Raw genomic sequence first — 15,132 nt, 5'->3', positions numbered from 1 at the left:
CACCCTCAGTGACAGCAGGATTTATCTTGGCTCCATCCAGCCTGGGAGATACAAACAGCTTTACTGTTCTCTAAAAGTCTTGTCCTAGGCCCAGCCCAGTTATACCCAAAAGCCAGGTCTCTCTTTACTGTTTGTGTTTTGAGTGGGTTAGAAAAATCAAAGAATAGGTAAGGAAATACTTTTTTTTTTTAAATTTTATTTTTGTTTGTTTGCTTACTTTGTTTGGTTTTGGGGTGGGCTGGGTTTTTTTGTATTACTGGACTGGTAAAAAAGAGGCACTACCTGATCTTTTCAAGGGCTGCATTTGATCAAACACTACCAGAGAGGTTTACTACTCTCCCAAGCCTTTGTACCTCCCAGAAAGATGCCATTTTTAGAAAGTATTTTTTAAAACTGCATGTGTTTGCAAACCATGGGGTCACTGAACCATGCCCTGCCTTATGGCTTCTGCTAATCGTGCAGGGCGTATCTGCAGATGCAGGGAAGCACATTCTCTCACAGGTTTCCTTTCTTCCCTCCCATGTCCCAATCATTTATTCAGGAGGGTGCAGGAAACGGGCCGAATCCACCTGGGCCAAGAGCATCTGCTGACCATCCCTGTAGTCTCATGAACTTGCTTCAGGGACACCGGGCAGCAGAGCGCTCAGGCACAGCACACATGAACTAGGAGCCTGGGAGAAGTGCCAAGTTCCCGTCCCCATCACGTCCTGGCTCTGCAGCTGGCCAGTTTCCCTTCTTCTGGAAGCACAGGCTCCCAGGCCTCATGGGAGTGGTGACTTGCTCTTGCCAGATCTTCCATTAACAGATTCAGTACCGTGCCTGAAAGATGCCCTCAGCTCCTTCATGAGACTACCACCCCCTCTTCATCAATTTCCCTTCAAAGAGGTTTATATTGCTGAGAGCTATTCTTTCTGATCAGGTCTGGGTAACATGTAATACGTGATTTCTGAGGCCCTCATACCGGATTATGCCTTAATGCTAACAAAGGTATAAAAGGCTATATACCCAGCCTATCTGGTGAGGAAGAATTTCCCTTTCTCCCTCCCTCTAAGGACACTAGCAATAGGACAAAATGTTTCTGATTATTTTTCCCAGCTCTAGAGTGTTACGAAGAGGAATCACCTTGCAGCTATCATATTTTAAGAATGGAAGACCTGACCTTAAAATAACAGTCCTGGCTTGACAAAAATAGTAATGATTTGAATTGGGTATTTTTTTTTCAGTTCAGACTCAGCCATTTAAAACTGAATCTTAGTCTCCCTGGACCTAGAAGAAACCATGAGAACTGTGATGCAGTGATGTTATCCATCATGCTTTCTTTGCATTCCCAAGCGCAGCTCCACAAAGCCCTGCTTTCTTCTGTACATGTCTGGATTGTACCTGTCTTCTGCTAATCCTGAGAACGTGACTGACAACTTGTCACTCATGAGCATGAGAGGCGACCACATGCCACACACTGCACAGTGCAGGATCATCAAACCCATGGACTTTTCTTTCCCTGATCCCACACAGCTAGCATAAGGGTCACTCTAGGAAAGTAGTATATTAGCTGAAAGCAGGCAAAAGAAAATACTTCTTTATACCAAGAGTAATTGGGAACTTCTGGACTTTACTGTCCCAGGAGGCAGTGGAGGCAGCTGGCATCAGCAGGGTCAAAAGGTACCAGATAAATCCATGGGCAAGAAGGGCCTGTTATTGAAGGGGACAGGCAGGGATGTACCACTGCTACCTGCAATCTTCCACAATAGCATCTCCTACTAGCACTGCAAGACACCAAGTGCTGGGTTACAGGGACCATCTCTGGCCCAGAGGAGTCTCTGTGGGAGAGGACATTTGAAATTGCAGCATAAACCTAACAAACCTGGAGGATATAGAACAGAGGGGGAGAGGGATAAAGAATTGCTGTCTGTAATAAGTCACGTATTATAGAGCACGGGCCTGTAAGAGATGGACCGAACCAGTCTTTGGGGATGGCTGTACCTTCTCCTGGCTCTAGAGGGAGCTTCATAAAGCGAATAAACTGGCTGCGTGTGAACTTCTGAAGAAAGACGAAGTTAGGTGAGACGCATCCCTGTCTGAAGTTTGAGGTAACAGTTTTCAGCTTCTCCTGGACTTCTCTAGGGCCAGATGGGAGGGTTAATCAAGTTAATGAATTTCATTATTTTGTTTTCATCCCAGCGCATTTTTTATATGGAATGTTTCCTGTTAGCAAAAGCTTAACAATATAAAACTAATAATAATTTTAAACAAAATGAAACAAAACAGACCTCCCACCCTCTCATGCCCCCCACCTACCCACCCCACCACCCCACCCCAAATAGGTCTTGCGAGCGTATTAAAAAACTGAGAGGAGACCTGAAAAATTTAGAGTAGTCCAGGATTTGATCTTCCATCACAGTCTGAACCTCTCAACTCTTGGTTCATCCTCAAATATAGCACCAGGATTGTGGATACACATTTGATGATGAAGGAATTAAACACTGACACATGACTGTGACCATTCCAGGACAACTCAAATCCTCCTTTATGAAATTTGAGGTTTTTGAGCTGAATAGTCCCAACACAAAGCCAGCATCATTGGTAAAACTGGTATGGAATTAACATGCAGACCTGAAGTGCAGCCTCAATCTGTCCAAATCACTTCATCTCCAATACCTAAATTTGATTATAAGTTCTCTTATCTGAGTTATTTTTCAGTGAAATGCTCATGTATTGTTATGGATATTAAATATCTCTCATGACTAGATGCAAATGATGTACAATAGAGCAGTTGGTTAATTTGAAGATGGAAGAGAAGAATTAAGATTAAATAAAAACACAAATTCTAAAAACATACTCTTTTTTTGTTCATATATTTAAAAAGAAATACTGGAATTCATAAAAATAGTAAAAAAAAAATTGTTTTCTTTCCAAAACTTAAGTCAGACAACACCAATGCACTGAGACCTCGTATCATCTCATGATTTTTTGTTTTTATTTTTTTACATTTTTGGTTCAATATTGGAGCAGATGGTTTTTTACTACATTTGAAATCGCATTGCCCAACCACTGCCCAGGCAGGTGGAAGGGAAGCACACAGGGCTGTGGCGTGAACCCACTCACTACAGCTTTCTGTTTTTTGTCAGTGACAAGTACAGAGACAGGATCAGGAGCTTTTAATTGTGCAAAAACAGGATAATACCAAGTCCCACACATGCTGGTGACCAGAGCCCAGAACAGCCTGTCTGATTCTGGAATGCTTTCCAAAAATTAATTTGGATCTACTCGTAAAGTTACTAAAAGCCAATGCAGCCCTTTTTGATCTCATTTGCTTTATTTGTTTTAGTTTTGGCCTATTCAAGTTCCCACTGAATCTGAATGAATGTCTTGCTGTGAGGAGCTAAAATTTGTCATCGATTCAATTAACCACAGGAAAAAGAAAAGAAAAAAAAGACAACTTTTAGCTCCGTGATCCAGCGGTTAAGGTTGAAAGTACCAAGGGTGACAGAAATCCCCTGTTAAAAAGATTATATTTGAATATGAATTTACTCAAATTTACTCAATTATTTGATCAAAATAATGTTAATAAAGGAAGTATATCTTTGAAATTCCAGCTTCAAATGTTAGACATTTTCATGTTACGTTGCAGTAGCTCCAAACAGCTTAAAAATAAATTTTTCTGCTGTATATCCCTTCTACTGGAGAGAACAAGAGCAGAAAGACCAGTCCTTTCTGCCAAAATCCACTGGAAGGAAGAGAACTGAGGCAATAAAACATCCTTCCTTCCCCTTGTTGGTCATCTGTTCCCACAAAATGCCTTCAGGGCAGATTTTGCATGGGTCTGGCTTCTGCCCATTTCAAAAGGATGTGGCTAGATGGGAAAGGGTGGAGCAGAGGGACCATTTTTGGCCAGGGTAGTTGTGAAACGCCTGCTGTGCCCCTTCTACCCTAATGCCCAAGCATTTCACAGGCCAAGAATGAAGAGACTGCAGCAGCAGAGGGTTTGGGTGAAAACGTACAGCAGGCAGGATGGTGAGGCCTCCACTAGCTTGCAGGACTGCCCAGTGAAGGTCAGACCTACCCCACAAGTCTTGAGATCCCTGGAAGCTAACTTTCACTCCAAGCAGGCCTCTGGGACCTCCCATCTTGCTCCCATTCCCATCTGCTCACCTTTGCTGGAGGCTGTCTCTCTAATTGTGGGTGGAAGAGAAGACAAGTACTCTCACCAAAGGGATGCTTGTGGGAGTGTCAGCAGGGACAAAACCAGACCACAGCATACTGCTGTAGGGCAACTCCCTAGGAAATAATGTTTCTTATTCTAATACACTTTTTTTTTTTTTTTTTTAAATCAAGTTGACATCTGTAGCTCCTCATGGAAAGTCCTTACTTTCTGGGTATGCTCCTCATTATTGGGGTGGATTAGGGGGAAACATTCTCTTTAGATGGTGAAGAAGCCCAGGGATGATCCCTGTGAGAAATCATCCTAGTCTGAGACCAAAATCTCGTTTTATGTGAAGTGTAGGTCTTTCAGTGTGAAACTCTGTGAGGGAATACTATTAAAAAAGTGAATTCTCTCTTCTGCACTCTAATCATGTCCTCGCCCACGTACTGAGCATTGCAGGGGGTTTCTGACAACATTTTGCAGCTGAGTATACTGAAAGAAGAGCACTGGGAAAGGAAGAAGAGCAACAAAAACTGTGTCACCTTCTCAGGCTCATTCTAGACCTTTTTTTTTCTTTTCTCCATTATTTTGTTTTTACCAAAAACTCACTGTCCTAACAAGGACATCTCTGCTGGCACAAGTCCTAATGCAGATGCAGTTACATAAAAAAAGCCTATTCTATTTGGGAATGTAGGAAAGAATTCTTGCGTCTGTCCACTGCAAATGTTCACCAAGGCAGATGGGCTCAAATTCCAGCATATGTTTCTAAAACGAAGGGAAGGGCTAAAGCACAGTTTCCTTCAGTGTCAAAACTCACCGTCCTGTTAATGTGCAATGTGTACAAAGTGTAACAGGCTAAGATTGCTTATTTAAGCATCTTCAAAACAATGTTTTCTCTTTTCAGGCATGTGACAGGTTGAAGTAGCTCTTCAATGCTATTTATTTATTTGTTCACGTCCCATCTGATGCAGGTCCACCCCTGACAAAACACTTGGCATACCATTTCACAGTCATTTTAAGGTGATCTAAAGCCAAGCCGCCATTGAAATGAATAATCCCAGCCTTTCCCTTTCCCTGCCTGCTGCCTCTCAGTCCTTGTCCCTTCCTAAGGTCTGCTACAGCAATTGCGTGGCTACGCATTTCACACATTCAACAGTAAAGCCTCACCACTCAGTGACAGCTGATTAGCCAGGCCAGGGGGACACCAGGGCACAATCAGAGGTTCCCTATTAATAAAAAGCCCTGAAGAGTGAAAATCCACCAAGCAAGAAAGCAGGTGCCCCATCTTCAAGCACAACTGCTGAAAACAGACGGCCCGGGCACCACAAGCCCTGTGTCAATAAGGGCACATGCCACTTTGGTCTATAGTAGGCTGCGCCACTCAGTGACACAAAAAAATACTTCTTTTCCTGAACCCATACAAAAAGAATCTGTTTTTGATTAAGCTGGCCCTGGCTCAGAGTGAAAGGCAGCGCCAGGAGTGTCACTTAGGCTGTTTCTCCCCGACAACTTCATCACTTCCTCCTTCTGGCCACATCGGTATGTGGGCACAACTGCTAGGACATGGCAGGCAGCAAAAGAGGGGATTCCAATGACCCTTTCTTTCTGATCATTGGTTGCCAGGCAGGCACCTTAGGGAAACACCACAGTTGTTTCTCAACCATCACAGTGCCCACAGTTAACAAACAGATCAAAAACACAGGGAGATCACTCTTTTTGCAGGATGCTGCATGGTTTTATCTACTCAGAAGTAGAAGGGAAAGGAATTCAGAGCAATCATCTTGCTGTGGAGCTGCTTCCCTTTTAAGGAGCGGAGCACCGCTCCAGCTCTCACACAACACTGCTGTGCTCCAGCCAGTCACACACACGATTGTACCAAAGATTTTAAAAGTACACTGGCCTTGAATGAAGTAAGAACACTGGCTGGCCGATACTCCACTGGCTCTAGACGTGTGGTGGGGGGGAAACTTCAGTCATCAAGCAATTGGTGGCTCCAGCACAGAGTAAAGTCAGCTGCTATTTCAGGGAAAGGAAAGGCAACTGTTCCCTGAGGGGAATGACTGCACCAGCTCAGCGCCAGGAATAGGCTGAGATTTTTAAAAAAATTTTTCCCCCTACGCTTCAGGAAAAGCGAACACACAATGTTCATTCGCAGGGATCGTTTCCTGAACATGATGTGTGCTCGCTGTCCCGCAGGTCACTTTCCAGTGTGTCACATCCTTCTGCACAAGGGAGAGCAGGAAATGGCAAACTCCCAGTATGAGGCAAAGCATTCCCATCACAGCAATTGGTCCACAGGAGCTATAAATTGGTCTCCTCCAGAAACAGATCAAAATTTGTTTTTGGGGAGGTCGGCTGGAAACTAAAGGTAAGTCTGAACCAATATTTTTTCGAGTCTCTCTAAGTACTGTATTAGGGAAGCTTTTGCGGGTTTCGGACTAATTTATACCTTTTTTGCTGGGGAGATTTTTCTCTAAGAGCAGGAATTGGTTTCATTTTCCTTTATGCTGGCATATATCAGTGTATTCGAAAGACCTGGAACACTGTGTGACTTATGCTATATATTGAATGACTTTTCTACTAACTGCAGTGAGATGGCCGCTATTATTACCTGACACTGTTCTCATCAAGAAAATCTGCAGAACAAATTGTTAAAAGGGTACAGGAATCGATATATTTAATCATTATCCTATTGATCTGTTGTTAAGTTATTGATGACATGTTCATTGTTCATTTCAATGCTGGTATCCATTTAGCTTAGTGTTAGCCCTTGCGCTTTCAGCTTCATCTCTGACTATAGTGTAAAAAATAAGAGGTCACTACCTCCAGTTAAGACAAGCACAATGTACTAAGTAGGTCAAATGGCCCAAAGATACCAAGAGACACTGAGGTCATTGTTTTGAACGGCATAAGGGAAGGTCCTAAAGGATTCTGTGTGAGATGGATTAGGACAAGTAGAAGGGAAAAAAAAATGAGTGAAAATTATTTACTTACACACTTCAGGATGGAAAGACTCTTTATGGTAGGAGGTTTCCTTCTTCTGAAACACAGGGATTCTACAGAATGAAAGCCCCAAGGATCCTAACTGTATAGTCTGCCTGTGTGAGGGACCAGGCACCTCCAGTTCAAACAGTTCAGGAGACTGAGAAGTGAAAGTTGGCTGTAGCAATGAATAGTTTTGTCTGGTTGGCCCTGGGACAGGGCCTTTCTGCTACAGAGACCTCTTTTGGCTATGAGGGCATTATGGACTGCAAAGAGCTTCTTAGCTCTATTCGTAAACCTTGCTAGGTGCAGAGGCACCACATACTTTTGCACAGTGCAGTGTTGTGGAGCACAAAAGCTCTGCTCCCACCAGACAACTGGCGATGCTACATCGCTCCTGTCGCCTCCCTTGCTGCAGCTGCCTGCCTATATGTAAGCAGGGTTAAGGATGCCAACTTCCTTTGTAAAGCACTTTGCAGCCCTACAGCAGCCTGCAAATGCTTATTGGAACATTTCTTTCTACCCTTGTGACAAAGAACAGAGAGAGCAAACACATCACCTAGCACTGAAACCCTGAAGATTCACCCTCTGGGAGGGAAGCCACTCTCCTGCTATCTTGCCAGGGGAGGTTGCCATAGCCAGCAGTTTTTCAGCCTTTTCTATTCACAGGTGTCTGTATTTCCCCGTTTCCCCCATCCCCAAGGGAGTGCATACTGAAACTGGACTCGCTTTTCAGGTGTACCCTCCATGAACATTTTAAACAAGGTCCATAGGCCTCCTTGCTACTGTCCCTGGGGATCCACCACCACAGGTTGGACTAAGCACTGCAGAAAAACGGTTCCCATCTTTGTCCAGACCCTGACGCCAGGTTACAATAGGGAAAAAATGCTGCAGGACCTTGAGTCGCTTAGGCTTAAAGAAAGGAAGGATGTTCACAATACCCGTCTGAGGCATCAATGAGCTTCTCACCTCCTAGATGGAAAAGCCAGACCTTGACTCCCCTTAGCAGCTTTCCTCTGTCCTCCTTTAATGGGAAATGACCCCTAAATAGCAACCTAGGATGGGTGGCTTTCCCCTCCTTAGAGTCTGGCCTTTCCTGTGAAAGATGCCCTTGAGTATTGCAGATCCTCTGAATCCCATTGTGGGGAAAACACGTTAGTTCTAGCAGCATTACTGCTCTGGGCACTGAGTCAATCTCAAGGGAATTTCTGTCCCCAGGGCTGGAAGAGACATTTTGTGTCTTCAGAGAGGTAATAACAACACCACCTCTGACCTCAGCCCTTAAGATATTTTAGTTTTCTCAAGGAACAAGAAAAATTTTAAGAAGTTCCTCTCTCTGAAAAAGTTCCTCTGTGTATGTGCGTGAGTGTGTACGTGTGTGCATGTGTACGTGAGTGTGTACGTGTGTGCAGAGAGCAAACCTTTCATGTAGCTGGCTGAAGCAAAAAAATATATTGGCTGGATGCCATGTCTGAAACGGTGGTCCAGGCTGAGCATGTCTCATGCTCTTTTTTAACATAAATCCCAACCCACCCTTTTCTGTTTCTGGACAGAGGCCATGGAGAGAAACGGTGCTGCCTTTCCCCAGACTCTAGACCCCACACACCACTTCCACATAGCGCTTCTGGATCAGAGACGGAGGCTGCGTGGCCAAATTGCTCACCTTCATAAGGCAGCTCGTAAACTCAACAAGCTCCGCAAAAGGTCCCTGATTGCCAATGTCAGCGGGAGCACCCTGACCGCCGCTGGAGCAGTCACAGCCATCGTGGGGCTGTCCCTGAGCCCGGCGACGCTGGGAGCCTCTCTCTTGGCATCAGCTGTGGGTCTGGGACTGGCCACTGCTGGGGGGGCCGTCAGCATCTCCTCTGATCTCTCTTTAGTGCTCTGTAATTCCCGGGAGGTGAGGAAGGTGCAGGAAATTGCAATGACTTGTCGGAAGCAGATGAGGGAAATCCTCGGCTGCCTGGAGTTCCTTCGCCGGGGGCAGGGCCCAGGGGACCCCACACTGCGCCAGTCAGAGAAGAGGGCCTCCATCTCGCTGTACAACTCCATCTGCTTCATGGTCTTCTGTGGTTCCCACAGCTTCCTTGTGCCAGAATACACAAAAGAGGTCACAAAAGTGAGCCAGGCTGTCCTGAAGGCCAAAATCCAGAAGCTGGCTGCCAACCTTGAGACCTGCACCAGGGCGATGGATGAAGTCTGTGAACTTCTTGAGTCCAGGACAGAGGTTTCCCCATGCACGAGGAGACTCAACTTGAGTGCTAAAACCACTGCGGAGATCCCGAGACCATCCAGCTGAAACAGTGGCTATCCATACTAAAAACCGGGCTTAGAGACGTTATATTATTAATTGTCACCGCTAGCATTGCTGCCTGTTGCTATTATAATATTGGTGGTGCTAATCCACACAGGTGTGCACATCTCTGATGTGCCTTATCTATATCTGAACACAAACTCCTTCCTGATAGGAAGCTAAAGCTTCCAGACACACTGCACTGCCAACTGACAGTAGCCACCTGATTCAAGCTGGAGGTTAAGATGGACACGTGGACTATTGTGTACACAGCAGCAGATGCCACAGCCTGAAGGCAGGGGTAGGGGTTCGTTCCCCAGACCCATGTTTCCCCAGCCATCTCCCCAGCTCTGCTTCCCTAAGGCAGCAAAAAGAGGATCAGGAGGTGATGGAATCCCTGCAGTCCTGGTCTTACTAATCCTATCAGGACTTAGGAATCTATGAGTGGTAAAAGGGCTGGGCTACCCTCAAAAAGCCAGCAGCTGCCAATTTCCACTACAGTCCTGTTACCAAGGTACATCTGAAAGGCTGTTGAAGGAAGCAGCTCCAGATATGTCAGACTATATAGATGGCTCATCACCCCAGGGTGAAATAGCAGGGCCAGAAATTGATTGTTATCCCTTTTGTTGAAACCTCTCCAGGCTGAGAACTGTGATGTTTTTATTCTATTTATTTGCATACAATTATTTTAAGGTTTTGATACTGTATTTAAAGATGTGTATATTTTTTTCTTTTAAAAAGGAGGCCTCTGCTCCAAAGGAAAGCAGCTGTTCTTAGAGGCAAAGCAAGTCTGTGGCATGTGAGAGCAAGTTACCCGTTCTTTGGCTGTGAGGGAGGGCAAGTCCCTGTAGGAAAAGGAAAACGTGGCCTGAATGCTGGTAGTTATAAAATAGGTGAAACACGGTCAACCAGTGACAGATCTCAGGAATGAAAAGAGGGAAAAGGACAGGTCAGTGACCCTGGGACCAGAGCCTGCCTCAGGGCACGGGTGGAAGAAAGCAGTTGTATCTCTTGCAGCAGGAAGGGAAGCGTAGGTTGGTGTTACTGGTCTGAGCTGGAGCCCAGGTGTGACAGAAGCACATCTGAGAGGTGGAGGTGATGCTCTCTGTGCAGTCGAGCAGCCTGTGATACCCACAGTGGTTAGTCTATGAGGGTGGAGGCAGCACTCAAAGAGAGCTACACGTACTCTTAGCAATGCTTCCCGGGGTAAGCTTAATATTAACAATATATATACTGGTACTAATACTAAGAGGGGTGCAGAGGAGTAGGATGATTCAATAGCAGAGCACTTACAAAGCAGGAGGAAGGACTGGGATCCTGTTCCAAGTGACTGTTCTGCTAAATAAGTCCTTTGTGATTTTTGACCCCTCAGTGCCTTAGTTCTCTGACTGAAAATAGGGGACAGTAGCACTTCCCTACCTCACAAGGATGATTCTGAGACGAATATTGTGAAGCACTCAAGTACTGTGATGATGGGGATCATGTACCTTGAAGAGGTACAAGGAAGAGACCCCAGAAAGTAACTTGAGACAACTACAGAAGTTAATGCAGGGATAATTCCACCTCCACAAGTAGGCCCCAGTGGATAAGGGAAACTTCCCTGCAGATGCATGAATCTTAAAATGATCAGAAAACCCACTCTGTAATTCTGTAATGCTGGCAAAAATCTTAGGAAGGGAAACACTACATCTCACAAAGCTTGAATCCTTGTCCTTTTTGCCTCTTCCTCACAATGATATCAACATTTGTTTTTATACATAAGAAGAAAAAAAAGCTTTGGTTCCTCAGAGTGTGACTCAGATGCCTTTAATGCCCATGCCTGTTTGCCAGAAATGAACAAGTACACTGCTGGTTTGATTAAATGAATATGAAGCACTTTTGTGTCAGTGTCTCTCTGCACACCTTCATATGATCACATTCCTGTCCCCCTGGCTCACCCTGCTCGATTTCATGCTCCAGGCACTGGAGCCAGGGAATAAATAGGAGTAGCTGGAGGCATTCAAAAGGGCAGAATGAAAAGTGAGGTCAACAGCTCCACGCCACACAGCTGGCTTTTGTGTGTGTGTATGTGTTTATGTCTGTGTGAGCGCATACTCTGGTGTGCAAATTAGACCATGTACACTGTAGAGGCTGATCTCTGACATGCAGACACTGAGGTGCATAAGTGTGAGCACATTAAGTGTGTTTTTGGAGTGTGAACTGCGCACTGTGCAAAGGCAGACACCATGTAAAGTTTTTCTTAGTATATCCAGCATATCACTAGCTACCTCTACCAGATCAGTTACGACTTCACCATACTTCTGAGATGGCTGGTTTTATCAACACATATTAAAATATTTAACAGCTGTGCTGGAAGAAATCTACCATATTTGTCAGTAAGATTCATTTCCTACTTCTTCCTACTCACTGCTGCGTCAGATGAGCACCAGAGATGACATCAAGAAAGAACCAGAAGCAAGTGACCTGGGCTGGGACAGGGATGCACCTACTCCAGTATAAATATAGGCTTAGTTCCGATATTGTGACTCCCTTAGAGCATTTGGGGGAAGTGTCTTTGATAAGCAGCTTTTTTGGTAGTAGTTATTCACCCTTCAAAATAGCAGATGTGCTGGTGGAGCCCCTCCTTTGGTAGCTAGGCCGCCGGGTGAGAAGGGTATATGTGTGATTTGATGTTTCACCTGGGCTGGCAGTTACAAAGCCTGGCTGGCCTCCTGGTGGCATTTTTACTCCCTTTTTTTTTGGAAAATTACTGCAGGGAGTAATCATTCTATGGTGAAGCAGGAATGCAAACATAATTTTAATGCAAAGTCCTATAGTGTGTTTTGAAAGCTAAATAAAAGGTGTCTATGACAAAGGAGCCCAAGTACAGTCAGGGAGTCAGGATATCCCAATAGCCTACCTCTGGGCATCCCAGTGCATAGACAAGACCATTTATCATTAACCGCGACCTACTACACGCATTGTCCATCTTGTCTTATTGTGCATCCCTTATTAACTAGTTGGCATTATACCTGCGCTGAAATTCATCTGCTGTGTATGCTCTCACCCTGTCCCCCCTAAGGAAGACTAAGCTTGTGACATGCAGGAGGGTTAGGAACCTATTTGGTCAAAAGCCAAGTCTAAAAGAATGAAGATTTCTAAATCCAGTATAATCTGCAGTGTCCTGTGCTGAAAAGCACAAAAAGGGAATCATCATTTAGAAGTGGTACTTCTTTTATCACACATCAGTGCTTCCAACAGCAGCTTAGGACAGGAGGGAACTTTTATTCAAATACATCTACTGACAAAAGGGAATTACCCAAAACTGGAATTTCACCAGAATAGAATTGCTCTGCCCTGCTCCCCACCAAAACAGCACTTACCATATTATATGGGCAATGAGTTCAACAAAGAACCACAAGCAGTTGACTTCCTGTCACATCCCTGGCTCCATTTCCTGAGGCATCCCAGTGACCCATACAAGGGTTCATGTCTAAGTGCTGGCCAGTCTTAAACTTTAGCACTAATGATATATAGCAAGCCCATGGCTCAGATTGCTGTAATTTTTTTAAACATATGGCCATAACTAGCATCTACATTGGGTGTTTCTCGTTGGAGTATTTTTTTAGTTTGTTTTTTTGTTTGGTTGGGGTTTTTTTAATTTATTTTAAAGTCATTGCTCCTGAGCACAGTGGGATGCAGCAGCTTCATTTCCACTGCTGCCCAGTGAATTGTTTCAGGTTTCCTCTCCTTTCTCTGTCACGCAGAGAGTTTGTTCAGATTTCCTCTCACTTTCCTCATTGTTCTAGGAGCAGAGGAAATGGCACGCTTGGAATCCAGTGAGAGATGCTCAGGTACGTCAGCATTTCCACTGCGAGCACACCCAGCTGGCCTTCCCAACCAGCACGAGAGACGGAGGTCTGCTCAGAAATGCAGTCACGAGTTCTATTTTGCAGGCAGCTCTGCTGTCCTTTTGAAGCCCGAGCTCTTGGATACATTAGCATCCTTTTCCCTAAAACAAAGGATGTTCACCTAGCTGCAAGGGTGCCCAGCTGCAATCAGCAGTGGGAATACAAATTAGAGAGGGCACATCCAGACCAGATGGAAACCTATGAGCTCAGAACTACCATCTTGACATGATATTTTGATGCTGCTTTCCCTCAAAAGGCACTAAATCCATCACCATTTTCTCACTTTGCACTTGCATGCTCCCCGCCTGAGTCACAACAGCAGCAATCAAAAGATCTGGGTGAATGTTTTCACCTATTCCCATCCCCTATTCTCTCATTTTATGCAGTGAGTTCCCACAGTTCAGTTTATTTTATGTTTTTCTGGCACTTCAAAGCTGCACATTGGCAATTAACATAAACAGGAAAACAAGGTAGAACAATGACACATCTTGGCTTCTTTTCTTCACTAGTAATTCAAAATGTTGCATACCAGCACTTATGATAAAAGTTAATTTGCTCCTTATATGTATTATATATGTAGGTTTATGTATATACCTGTATTTTTGTGCCTGGGTAGCTCATTTTGTCTTGCTCTTTCACAACTGTAAAATTTATGAATACAGAACACCATCACACACCGCCTAAGCAATACAAATGCTGAGCTGCAGGCCAGAGGCTTAGCCATTTGCGGTTAATGCCAAGCAGGCAGGTTTTAACACAGCCAATTCAGTGTGCTCTTATCCCTATACAGGTGGCTACAGATCCATAACTCCTCCTTCCCCCCCCCCCCCCCGGCCTCTCTGGCGATCAGTGAAAACCCACCCACACTGTGTGAAAACCCACACTTTCCAATTTAGCAAAGCAGCACAGCACTTGCCGCATAATCAACCCTCCCTTGCAGAAGCATAACCCCAATTAAGTTAAAAGGAAACAAGCCTTGAACACCTTTAGAAGAAATGCCTTCTCAAGTGTGCTGCTTAATCAAGCCTTGTGAAGTGTTAAAGGGGAAGCCACTGCCCAAGCATTCACACGCCATCCATGGCATTGACACTTACTCTCAGGTGGGCTTCCTCCTTCTTCAGGCTCCACCCTAGGTTTCCCAAAGCAGAGTCTCAGGCACCGGATTTTGTAAAATAATTAATTTAATTGAAGGGTACAGCAGCAATGACAGCCCAGGCTGGCTGCCTCTCAAGAGAGGGACCCCAAAGAAACCCCTGGGCAATTACAGCCCAGCTGTACACCTGGCTATTGTGAGCTATACACCTGCCCCCTACGTGCTCATCACACACTGCCCATGAGACTTTTGGTCTGGGGTCTTCTAGCATCTTACTGGATTCTTTTTCTGTGTCCAGGCAGGCAGGCTCTTATCTTGTTGATCTGCAGTTTCAGCCGAGGGTTAGTGCCTCCTTATCTTGGGGCTCACACATCCTGTGCGCCTGGGCTCACTGGCAGAATATGGAGAACCGAAGGGTCTCAGATTTGGGAAAAACACTACCAAAACATCAGTGTGATATCAACATCTTTCCCACACTAAATGACTACGCACAGCACTGCACCAGCTGCTAGGAAAAATAACTCTATCGCGGCCCAAAGGCTTCAGCAAATCCAGCTACTCATGCCCAGCAAAGCAAGGTAAAAGCACAAATCACACCCTATTATAAGTAATTTACTATAATTAGACTTACTTATTTACGCTAAACAACTAATACCCCCCAACATGCAGATCAGCTTGTTTACACAAACACGCTAATTCGGCCGACATCGGCCCCTTCGCGCCACCCGACGAC

At 44.9% G+C, this 15,132-nt stretch overlaps 1 protein-coding gene across 1 annotated transcript; it reads left to right on the top strand.

The window, feature by feature from the left end:
* The first annotated feature begins 8,681 nt into the window (after positions 1–8,681).
* Positions 8,682–9,422, top strand: APOLD1 (apolipoprotein L domain containing 1). The gene has a single exon (XM_074169111.1). It carries the CDS (start codon positions 8,682–8,684, stop codon positions 9,420–9,422), a length of 741 nt encoding a protein of 246 aa, XP_074025212.1.
* Positions 9,423–15,132: the final 5,710 nt, after the last annotated feature.

The sequence above is a fragment of the Numenius arquata genome, chromosome 2 (genome assembly GCF_964106895.1).
Source record: "Numenius arquata chromosome 2, bNumArq3.hap1.1, whole genome shotgun sequence".
NCBI classification, from domain to species: domain Eukaryota; kingdom Metazoa; phylum Chordata; class Aves; order Charadriiformes; family Scolopacidae; genus Numenius; species Numenius arquata.
The sequence above is the reverse complement of the archived record's forward strand: the minus strand, read 5'-3'. Positions and strand labels throughout refer to the sequence as shown.

Coding starts and splice junctions, on each gene's coding strand:
- APOLD1 (XM_074169111.1), top strand. CDS start 8,682: ATGGAGAGAAACGGTGCTGCCTTTCCCCAGACTCTAGACCCCACACAC.